Source organism: Ovis aries, chromosome 7 (assembly GCF_016772045.2).
Source record: "Ovis aries strain OAR_USU_Benz2616 breed Rambouillet chromosome 7, ARS-UI_Ramb_v3.0, whole genome shotgun sequence".
Classification (NCBI taxonomy): Eukaryota; Metazoa; Chordata; class Mammalia; order Artiodactyla; family Bovidae; genus Ovis; species Ovis aries.
The window spans coordinates 70,295,376-70,307,925 of NC_056060.1; the positions used below are offsets into that span (position 1 = coordinate 70,295,376).

The window sequence follows — 12,550 nt, forward strand, 5'->3', positions numbered from 1 at the left end:
CCTCAGGTCCCAAGGTTCCTAGCTGGTCTGCCTTCTTCTCTGAACCTTTCAGTCTCCTATGTGTATTGTATATGTAATATCCAGAGGGTTTGGCTGTACTTAGTATGAAATAGGGAAAAATGAGTCCACTCCATTTTGACCTGGAACCAAAGAATTAAAGACATTTCAGTTCAGTTCAGTTCAGTCGCTCAGTCTTGTCTGACTCTGCAACCCCATGAATCACAGCACGCCAGGCCTCCCTGTCCATCACCATCTCCCGGAGCTCACTAAAACTCATGTCCATCAAGTCGGTGATGCCATCCAGCCATCTCATCCTCTGTCGTCCCCTTCTCCTCCTGCCCCCAATCCCTCCCAGCATCAGAGTCTTTTCCAATGAGTCAACTCTTTGCATGAGGTGGCCAAAGTATTGGAGTTTCAGCTTCAGCATCAGTCCTTCCAGTGAACACTCAGGACTAATCTCCTTTCGAAAGGACTGGTTGGATCTCCTTGCAGTCCAAGGGACTCTCAAGAGTCTTCTCCAACACCACAGTTCAAAAGCATCAATACTTTGGCGCTCACCTTTCTTCACAGCCCAACTCTCACATCCATACATGACCACAGGAAAAACCATAGCCTTGACTAGACGGACCTTTGTTGGCAAAGTAGTGTCTCTGCTTTTCAATATGCTCTCTAGGTTGGTCAAAACTTTCCTTCCAAGGAGTAAGCGTCTTTTAATTTCATGGCTGCAATCACCATCTGCAGTGAATTTGGAGCCCCCCAAAATAAAGTCTGACACCGTTTCCCCTGTTTCCCCATCTATTTCCCATGAAGTGAGGGGACCAGATGCCATGATCTTCGTTTTCTGAATGTTGAGCTTTAAGCCAACTTTTTCACTCTCCTCTTTCACTTTCATCAAGAGGCCTTTTAGCTCCTCTTCACTTTCTGCCATAAGAGCGGTGTCATCTGCATATCTGAGGTTATTGATATTTCTCCCAGCAGTCATGATTCCAGCTTGTGCTTCTTTCAGCCCAGCGTTTCTCATGATGTACTCTGCATATAAGTCAAATAAGCAGGATGACAATATATAGCCTTGACATACTCCTTTTCCCATTTGGAACCAGTCTGTTGTTCCAGGTCCAGTTCTAACTGTTGCTTCCTGACCTCCACATAGGTTTCTCAAGAGGCAGGTCAGCTGGTCTGGTATTCCCATCTCTTGAAGAATTTTCCACAGTTTATTGTGATCCACACAGTCAAAGGCTTTGGCATAGTCAATAAAGCAGAAATAGATGTTTTTCTGGAACTCTCTTGCTTTTTTGATGATCCAGTGGATGCTGGTAATTTGATCTCTGGTTCCTCTTCCTTTTCAAAAACCAGCTTGAACATCTGTAAGTTCATGGTTCACGTATTGCTGAAGCCTGGCTTGGAGAATTTTGAGCATTACTTTACTAGTGTGTGAGATGAGTGCAATTATGTGGTAGTCTGAGCATTCTTTGGCATTGCCTTTCTTTGGGATTGGAATGAACACTTACATTTTCTAGTCCTGTGGCCACTGCTGAGTTTTCCAAATTTGCTGGCATATTGAGTGCAGCACTTTCACAGCATCATCTTTCAGGATTTGACATAGCTCAACTGGAATTCCATCACCTCCACTAGCTTTGTTCGTAGTGATGCTTTCTAAGGCCCACTTGACTTCACATTCCAGGATGTCCAGCTCTAGGTGAGTGATCATACCATCATGATTATTCAGGTCGTGAAGATCTTTTTTGTACAGTTCTGTGTATTCTTGCCACCTCTTCTTAATATCTTCTGCTTCTGTTAGGTCCATACCATTTCTGTCCTTTATCGAGCCCATCTTTGCGTGAAACTTTCCCTTGGTATCTCTAATTTTCTTGAAGAGATCTTTGGTCTTTCCTATTCTGTTGTTTTCCTCTATTTCTTTGCATTGATCGCTTAAGAAGGCTTTCTTATCTCTTCTTGCTATTCTTTGGAACTCTGCATTCAAATGCTTATATCTTTCCTTTCTCCTTTGCTTTTTGCTTCTCTTCACAGCTACTTGTAAGGCCTCCTCAGACAGCCATTTTGCATTTTTGTATCTCTTTTCTATGGGGATGGTCCTGATCTCCTGTACAATGTCACGAACCTCTGTCCATAGTTCATCAGGCACTCTATCTATCAGATCTAGGCCCTTAAATCTATTTCTATTTCTCACTTCCACTGTACAATCATAAGGGATTTGAATTAGGTCATACCTGAATGGTTTAGTGGTTTTCCCCACTTTCTTCAATTTAAATCTGAATTTGGCAATAAGGAGTTCATGATCTGAGCCACAGTCAGGTCCCGGTCTTATTTTTGCTGACTCTATAGAGCTTCTCCATCTTTGGCTGCAAAGAATATAATCAGTTTGATTTCGGTGTTGACCATCTGGTGATGTCCATGTGTAGAATCTTCTTTTGTGTTGTTGGAAGAGTGTTTGCTATGACCAGTGCATTTTCTTGGCAAAACTCTATTAGCCTTTGCCCTGCTTCATTCTGTACTCCAGCGCCAAGTTTGCCTGTTACTCCAGGTGTTTCTTGACTTCCTACTTTTGCATTCCAGTCTCCTACAATGAAAAGGACATCTCTTTGGGGTGTTAATTCTAAAAGGTCTTGTAGGTCTTCATAGAACCGTTCAGCTTCAGCTTCTTCAGCATTACTGGTTGGGGCATAGACTTGGATTACTGTGATATTGAATGGTTTGCTTTGGAAACGAACAGAGATCATTCTGTCGTTCTTGAGATTTCATCAAAGTACTGCCTTTTGGACTCTTTTGTTGACCATGATGCTACTCCATTTCTTCTATGGGATTCCTGCCCACAGTAGTAGATATAATGGTCATCTGAGTTAAATGCAGTAGTAGATATAATGGTCATCTGAGTTCAATTCACCCATTCCAGTCCATTTTGGTTTGCTGATTCCTAGAATGTCTATGTTCACTCTTACCATCTCCTGTTTGACCACTTCCAATTTGCCTTGATTCGTGGACCTGACATTCCAGGTTCCTATGCAATATTGCTCTTTACAGCATCAGACTTTGCTTCTATCACCAGTCACATCCACAACTGGGTACTGTTTTTGCTTTGGCTCCATCCCTTTATTCTTTCTGGAGTTATTTCTCCACTGATCTCCAGTAACATATTGGGCACCTACTGACCTGGTGAGTTCCTCTTTCAGTATCCTATCATTTTGCCTTTTCATACTGTTCACAGGGTTCTCAAGGCAAGAATACTGAAGTGGTTTGCCATTCCCTTCTCCAGTGGACCACATTCTGTCAGACCTCTCCAACATGTCCACCTGTCTTGGGTTGCCCCACGGGTGTGGCTTAGTTTCGCTGAGTGAGACAGGGCTCCAGTTAGAAAGCCAGTGCGTGCTCTGTACACCTGGAGGACAGCATGGCAACCCTCTCCAGCATCCTTGCCTGGAGCACTGCATGGGCAGAGGAGCCTGACGGGCTGCAGTCCTGGGGGGTCACAAAGAGTTGGACACAACTGAGTGACTAAGCACAGCACAATCATCCATAAGAGAGGACATCACTTTCTAAATATCCTCATATACAGGAACCACCAGAGACTGAGTGTGCAAAAGATTTGTTTGGTGGCAGACTTACTTCTGACATGATTGCTGAACGACAAGGACACCCAAACTTCACCCAAATGCAAGAACTAAATTGGACTTCATCATCCATCAGGTACAATCATTTTATTATATGCTATTTGATATGTGAGGGCTTCCCTGGCAGCTCAGTCGTAAAGAGTCCATTAGCCAAGCAGGAGATGTAGGTTCAATCCATGAGTCGGGGATATCCCCTGGAGTAGGAAATGGCAACCCACTCCAGTATTCTTGCCTGGGAAGTCCCATGCACAGAGGAGCCTGGCAGTCACAAGGACAATGAGGTTGCAAGTTTTAGACATGACTAAACAATAGCAATTTGGTATTATAATTAAATGTGTAGTCATTATTATTTTTGTAAGGTTTATAATTTATACATCTTATCCAAATATAGCCAGTAATTCAGAAAATCAACTACCCTACTTCACAATCTCATATTAACTTTACCATCTTTGACGTGCATTAGTAACTTTTATTATCACACATTATGATTAAAAATGTCATTGAGCTCTTTCTAAGACTTTATATTTCTATTTTATAACCAAGTTTTTTAAATGGGAACATACTATCTTTGCTCCTCACATTGTATCACTCTAATCCAGCATTATCTGGCTTTCACTGTTAGCATTCCTCTGATGCTGTTCTCATGAATGTTATCGTTGTTAGATAATGATAATGGTTAATAAATCCTTCTCTCTTCTTTTTTCTATTCTGTACTCTTCATAGGCAGATATCTTTAGCTGTAGTTTTATGATCAACCCCTAATTTAGCCTTACCTGGGCTCCTCATTTGAATATTTGCTCCCTAGATAGCATCTAGGAAACGACATTCTCCTGTTGTTGCCCAAGCCAAAAATCCAGGGTCCATGTCTCTCTCCTTTGTCCTCCATTTTTAATTAATCACTACATTCTCCAGAGTCTGTGTCTTAAGCATGTGTCATACATAGTTCCCTCTACCTTCCTTTCATAGTCATTGCCATTGTCCTAGACTGGAGAATTACCTATTTTAGAAACTATTGCTTTTTGTCTCATATAACCTTACCTGCAAGTCCATCTATTATCCATACTGCCTACTACAATGTAAGTTTTATTAGATCACTTGCCTTTTCAACATCTTTCAGTGGCTTTCCACTGTAGAGAGAATAAAATTTTAAATCTCTTTATATGACATGGGAGGCCCTTTCATTACTAGTCCATTTTTATCTCTTGTAATCATTACCTTTACTGCACCATAACTCTTTATACTCCAGAAATTCTAAAATATTCTGTTCCTTAATCTCAGTCACAAAATGCTGTTTCATGTTTCTGCCTTTGCTTGTAGCTGTTTCACTGCCAGGAACTCTTTCTTGTCTGACAGATGCCCCAAATTCTCCAAGTCTCATTTTAAGATCTTTCTCCCCAGTGAAGTCATTTCTGACTTCCCCAAATAGGTTTTTCTTTCCCTAAAATGCAGTTATGCCTAATCGTATTATGGCAGTTTTCCTTTTTTTATTATAGTTTTTCTGTATCCCATTTCTTGAGTGCATGGACAGTGCATGGACAGTGTCTTTCATATTTGTAGACTTTCTAAATACATTGTCTGCACTTAGAAAATAACTAATGAAAACATGTTGAAAGAATAAGCAACTTACTAATGGATAAAGTATGTTATAATTATAACTTAAGAGTTGAGGATTTAAAGATGTGGTTAGGGTTTGGTGCAGCAAAGGAAACCATCAACAAAATGAAAAGACAACCTACTGAATGCATAAAATTATTTGTAAATTATATGACCAACAAGGAGTTAATATCCAGAATATATAAACAGTTCATACAATTCTATGTAAAAAAAAAAACCCTGATTAAACATGGGCAGAAGATCTGAGTTGACATTTTTACAGAACTAACATATGACCCAGCAATTCTATTCCCAGGCATTCATCTGGGAAAAAAAAATGAAAAATACTAATTAAAAAAATACATGTGCCCCTATGTTCATAGCAGCATTATTTACAATTGCCAAGATATGCAAGCAGCCTAAAAGGCCGTAAATAGATTATACATAAGATGTAGTATATATTTGTACAATGGAATAGTACTCAGCCACAAAAGATAACAGAATTGTGCCATTTGCAGCAACACAGGTGGAGGGTATCATGCTAAGTGAAATAAGTCAGACAGAGAAAGACAAATACTGTATGATATCACTTGTACGTGATCTAAAAAATAACACTAGTGAATAAAACAACAACAACAAAAAAGACTCGCAGATACAGAGAATAAACCTGTGGTTATTGGGGAAAGGGAAGGGGGGAACAAGATACGGTAGGAGACTAAGCTACATATAGTCTGTATAAAATAAGCTACAAGAATATATTATACAGCAAAGGGAATATAGCCAATATTTTATAATAACTGTGAATGGAGTATAATCTTTAAAAATTGTGAATCACTATATTGTACATCTGAAATTTATATAAATTTGTACATCAACTATACCTCAATTTAAAAAAGAAATAAATGAAATAAATTGGTATGTCTTAAAAAGAAGGGATCAGAGCAAGGTGATTTAGCTTTATGCTCTTCACAGCTCAAATGAACATAAAACAGTTTTAAAGCTATCAACTAGGAATCAAGCATTCTGACAAATTACCCAACCATCCTTATAAGGTGGAATGCCATAAAAGTTTTCAGGAGATTACACAGGAAACTGTTTTCAAAGACCTTACCTTTCTCCTTTTCTTTCCCATCCCAAACCTCTTCCTGGCATTTCAGAAATAACCTCTTTCATATATATCCTCTACAGTTTACAACTGAAAATCTTTTGGATTACCATATCAACTTCACTATGCTTTCATGAGCACATATGTGAATTTATAAAGAAATTGGATGTTTCTTTTATGATAGTGCTGTTTATGTGGTAATAGACATATTTCTCAAGTCAGTGAAATTCTATGTCGTTTTTCTTACACAAAGAATGTATTTATCTGATTTGATCCATACATTTTATATTATGGCAATTATTTTTCATAGAATTTGTCAGATAAATTTTTCAAAATGGCTCTGGTGTTACATGTGAGAGATTTCACCAATATAATATGCCCATTAAAGTTATAACTGTATTTACTCTGTCTCAATTCAGAACTGTGGATTTGATTCCAGTTGACCAATTTAGAAATGTGTGTAATGTGAATCTACAGAACAATAATCTTACCTCATTCAGTGGATTAATCTATCTGCCTAATGTGAAGGTGAGTCACTCACAAATTTTCTTTTTTTCTTTTAAAATTTTCAGTGCAGGTTGTAATCTTCTTTACTTTGGACTAAAATGTATATTTTATTACATTTAAATATGATTAAATTTATGATTATACAGCAGAAGTGAGAAATAGATTTAAGGCGCTAGATCTGATAGATAGAGTGCCTGATGAACTATGGAATGAGGTTCCTGACATTGTACAGGAGACAGGGATCAAGACCATCCCCATGGAAAAGAAATGCAAAAAAGCAAAATGGCTGTCTGGGGAGGCCTTACAAATAGCTGTGAAAAGAAGAGAAGTGAAAAGCAAAGGAGAAAAGGAAAGATATAAGCATCTGAATGCAGAGTTCCAAAGAATAGCAAGAAGAGATAAAGAAAGCCTTCCTCAGCAATCAGTGCAAAGAAATAGAGGAAAACAACAGAATGGGAAAGACTAGAGATCTCTTCAAGAAAATTAAGAGATACCAAGGGAAAGTTTCATGCAAAGATGGGCTCGATAAAGGACAGAAATGGTATGGACCTAACAGAAGCAGAAGATATCAAGAAGAGGTGGCAAGAATACACAGAAGAACTGTACAAAAAGATCTTCACAACCAAGATAATCACGATGGTATAATCACTCATCAAGAGCCAGACATCCTGGAATGTGAAGTCAAGTGGGCCTTAGAAAGCATCACTACAAACAAAGCTAGTGGAGGTGATGGAATTCCAGTTGAGCTATGTCAAATCCTGAAAGATGATGCTGTGAAAGTGCTGCACTCAATATGCTAGCAAATTTGGAAAACTCAGCAGTGGCCACAGGACTGGAAAAGGTCAGTTTTCATTCCAATCCCAAAGAAAGGCAATGCCAAAGAATGCTCAGACTACCACACAATTGCACTCATCTCACACACTAGTAAAGTAATGCTCAACATTCTCCAAGCCAGACTTCAGCAATATATGAACCATGAACTTCCAGATGTTCAAGCCAGTTTTAGAAAAGGCAGAGGAATGAGAGATTAAATTGCCAACATCTGCTGGATCATCTAAAAAGCAAGAGAGTTCCAGAAAAACATCTATTTCTGCTTTATTGACTATGCCAAAGCCTTTGACTGTGTGGATCACAATAAACTGTGGAAAACTCTTCAAGAGATGGGAATACCAGACCACCCGACCTGCCTCTTCAGAAACCTATGTGGAGGTCAGGAAGCAACAGTTAGAACTGGACATGGAACAACAGACTGGTTCCAAATGGGAAAAGGAGTATGTCAAGGCTGTATATTGTCATCCTGCTTATTTAACTTATATGCAGAGTACATCATGAGAATCGCTGGCCGGAAGAACCACAAGCTGGTATCAAGATTGCTGGGTGAAATATCAATAACCTCAGATAGGCAGATAACACCATTCTTATGGCAGAAAGTGAAGAGGAGCTAAAAGCCTCTTGATGAAAGTGAGAGGAGAGTGAGAAAGTTGGCTTAAAGCTCAACATTCAGAAAACGAAGATCATGGCATCTGGTCCCATCACTTCATGGGAAATAGATGGGGAGACAGTGGAAACATTGTCAGACCATTTTTTGGGGCTCCAAAATCACTGCAGGTGGTGATTGCAGCCATGAAATTAAAAAGACGCTTACTCCTTGGAAGGAAAGTTATGACAAACCTAGATAGCATATTCAAAAGCAGAGACATTACTTTGCCAACAAAGGTCTGTCTAGTCAAGGCTATGGTTTTCCAGTGATCATGTATGGATGTGAGAGTTGGACTCTGAAGAAAGCTGAGCACCGAAGAACTGATGCTTTTGAACTGTGGTGTTGGAGAAGACTCCTGAGGGTCCCTTGGACTGCAAGGAGATCCAACCAGTCCTTACTAATGGAAATCGGTCCTGGGTGTTCTTTGGAAGGAATGATGCTAAAGCTGAAACTCCAATATTTTGGCCACCTCATGCGAAGAGTTGAGTTTGGAAAAGACTCTGATGCTAGGAGGGGTTGGGGCCAGGAGGAGAAGGGTACGACAGAGGATGAGATGGTTGGATGGCATCACCAACTCGATGGATGTGAGTTTGAGTGCACTCTGGGAGCTGGTGATGGACAGGGAGGCCTGGCCTGCTGCAATTCATGGCGTCTCTAAGAGTCTGACACAACAGAGCGACTGAACTGAACTGAAAATGTTATTTATGTCATTAAAGAAAAGAAATTATTTTTCCTAAAGCATTTTTTCAGCAAGAAAAAAAGTATTACTTCCCAAAGTGATTTCAAATAACCTCAATTTTATGTGATTATCTCATAAGCAGTGAATCTTCCTCTCTAATAGGAGATGGGATGGAAAGCTGCCTCTGTCATGCGTGAAGTTGGAGGGCACTGTGGTTCTCAAAGCAGCCTCATTGCCTCCTGTCTTATAGATTTGAGACATTTCCTGAGGCCTCTTAAACTTAGGCAAATAACAATCTGTCCAACTAAAGAGTTATTTCATCTAAATAAAGCTTGGAGAAGTCAGGAGTACAGATTGAGAAAGTTGAGCAGCTTTCTAGGGTCTCCATTACTTTGTCAGAAATGGTGTCATTTCTCAGCATGTCAGATAATAAAAACACTTTCAAAGTCAAATGCAGACAATTTGGGACATAAAAATTTGTCATTGTTAACACTAATATATTAAGTTATGTTGTATAGTCCAAGTTTTATCCATAGCATCTTAATAGTTTTTAGGATGATGATGATAACCTCAAACCAAAGATATATATACAGCACCATTCATATTTTAATAGCTGAGTAATCATGGATTCTTTCTGTAGGTGTTATGCCTAAACTATAACCATATTGAATCAATCATACCCCGACTAAAACCTCAGACTCACTTGACCAGTAGACAACTGCTCTACCAGAAAGTGCCTTCAAGTGGCTATGGGCAGCAAGGAACTTCAAAAATAAACAGGTATTATTCTTTTTTTACAACTATAAATAATTTTGGTGGGAATTTTAAAAGCACTTAGTCATACCAATGCCAGTAGTAACATACATTTAGCTTATTTAATACTTAATAGCTGCCTAGCAAAAAATAAACTTTGTAAATAAAAAGATACCAAATTACTCCTTTGTTATTGTTTTTCCCTGCTGCTTCCATTTCATACTCATATTGTAAAAAAATGGAAGAAGTAAAAGAAAAATCCTTGTATGTTTAAGAACTGTGGGTTGTTGTTGTTGTTGTTGTTGTTTTTCTTTTGAGATACAATTCACATACCATAACACTTACCCTTTGTGTACAATTCAACATTAGTCATGAGGAAATTCAAATAAAAACCACAATATGATACTTCTTTAACTCCATTAGAATGGCTGTAATAAAAAATGTAGACATCTAAGTGTGAAATTCCTGAGTCAACTTCTTAAGAAACTGCCACACTCTTTTCCAAAGTGGTTGTACCAAATTCCATTACCAAAAAAAGTTTTGAGGGTTCTAATTTCCCTGTATCCTCACCAACATTTGTCTACATTTATTATTACAGCCATCCTAATGGAGTTAAAGAAGTATCTTACTGTGGTTTTAATTTGCATTTCCCTTATGACTAATGTTGAGCAGCTTTTAATATGCTTATTAGCCATTATTTTATCTTATTTGGTGACTGCCTGTTTAAATATATTGCTTATTTTTCAGTTATGCTGCTTGGGTTTTTATTATTAAATTCATCAAATATTCTGGACAACACCTTTATGAAATAAATGATTTACAAGTATTTTTCTCTAAACGTGTGGCTTGTCTTTATGTTTTCTTGAATGATATCTTTTAAAAGAATTTTAATTTTGATAAAGTCCAATATATCAACTTTTTCTCTTACAGATTAGGATGTTGTTGTACCTAAGAACTCTTTGCCTAACCTAAGGTTACAAAGATTTTCTCATGATTTCTTCAAGAAATTTTTTTTCTCTTACATTTAGGACTCTAAATCCATTTTGAGTTTATTTTGAGTTTATTTCTGACTCTTAATTCTATTCCATTGATCTGTGAGTCTGTCCTTTTGCAAGTTCCAGACTGGTTTGATTATTGCAGCTTTATAAGTTTTGAAATCAGGAAATGTAAGTCCTCCAACCTTATTCTTTTCAAAGATCATTTTAGATATTCTGGGTTGTTTGCATTTCCTCATAAATGCTATGATGAGATGGTTATTTTTTGGAGAGAAAGAAAAGGGAGAAAACCTGCTAGACTATGATAGAGATTGAATTGATTCTATTAATCAATTTTGGGAGAACTACTGCTGGAATCAAGATTGCCAGGAGAAATATCAATCACCTCAGATATGCAGATGACACTACCCTTATGGCAGAAAGTGAAGAGGAACTAAAAGCCTCTTGATGAAAGTGAAAGAGGACAGTGAAAAGTTGGCTTAAAGCTCAACATTCAGAAAACGAAGATGGCATCTGGTCCCATCACTTCATGGGAAATAGATGGGGGAACAGTGAAAACAGTGTCAGACTTTATTTGTGGGGGCTCCAGAATCACTGCAGATGGTGATTGCAGTCATGAAATTAAGACGCTTACTCCTTGGAAGGAAAGTTATGACCAATCTATACAGCATATTGAAAAGCAGAGACATTACTTTGCCAACAAAGGTCCATCTAGTCAAGGCTATGGTTTTTCCTGTGGTCATGTATGGATGTGAGAGTTGGACTGTGAAGAAGGCTGAGCGCCGAAGAATTGATGCTTTTGAACTGTGGTGTTGGAGAAGACTCTTGAGAGTCCCGTGGACTGCAAGGAGATCCAACCAGTCCATTCTAAAGGAGATCAGCTCTGGGATTTCTTTGGAAGGAATGATGCTAAAGCTGAAACTCCAGTACTTTGGCCACCTCATGTGAAGAACTGACTCATTGGAAAAGACTCTGATGCTGGGAGGGATTGGGGGCAGAAGGAGAAGGGGACGACCAAGGACGAAATGGCTAGATGGCATCACTGACTCGATGGACATGAGTTTGGGTGCACTCTGGGAGTTGGTGATGGACAGGTAGGCCTGGTGTGCTGCGATTCATGGGGTCACAAAGAGTCAGACAGGACTGAGCTACTGAACTGAAGTAGAAGTAATAGTCTTCTCCTGTGTGAACATGAGATTTTTTGCTATTCATTTATATCTTTAATTTATCTCAGCAATGTTTTGTAGTCTTCTGTGTATACATTTTGCATTCCTTTTGTTAATCTTTTCTGAAGTATTTTATCATTTTTCATAATATTGTGAACAAAGTCTTAATTTCATTCTCAGTTATTACAGATGTATAGATATTCAATTGATTTTTGTATATTAATCTTTTACCCTGTATCTTCATGAATTAATTTATTGGTGCAATGATAGTTTTGTTTTGTTTTTGGTGTATTCCTTCAGATTTTCTAAATACATGATCATGTCATCTGAGAATAAAGACAGTTTTACCAATTCCTTTCCAGTCTAGATTTGTTGCTGTTCAGTTGCTCAGTCATGTCAGACTCTTTGCAGCCCCATAGACTGCAGCACACCAGGCTTCCTTGTCCTTCATCATCTACCAGAGCTTGCTTAAACTCATATCCATTGAGTCAGTGATGCCATCCAACCATCTCATCCTCTGTTATCCCCTTCTCCTCCTGCCTTCAATCCTTCCCAGCATCAGGGTCTTTTCTAATGAGTCGGCTCTTCACATTAGGTGGCCAAAGTATTGGAGGTTCAGCTTCAGCATCAGCCCTTCCAATGAATA

The 12,550-nt window shown here is 38.6% G+C and overlaps 1 protein-coding gene across 11 annotated transcripts in view; it reads left to right on the plus strand.

The window, feature by feature from the left end:
* Positions 1-12,550, plus strand: part of LRRC9 (leucine rich repeat containing 9) — a 140,271-nt gene that overhangs the window by 90,999 nt on the left and 36,722 nt on the right. For all 11 annotated transcript variants that reach the window (XM_060418113.1, XM_004011042.6, XM_060418115.1 and 8 more), the window contains 3 exons: positions 3,572-3,702; positions 6,744-6,852; positions 9,631-9,770. In XM_060418113.1, the coding sequence (XP_060274096.1) occupies positions 3,572-3,702; positions 6,744-6,852; positions 9,631-9,770 (380 nt within the window). The remainder of the gene's footprint in view (positions 1-3,571; positions 3,703-6,743; positions 6,853-9,630; positions 9,771-12,550) is intronic.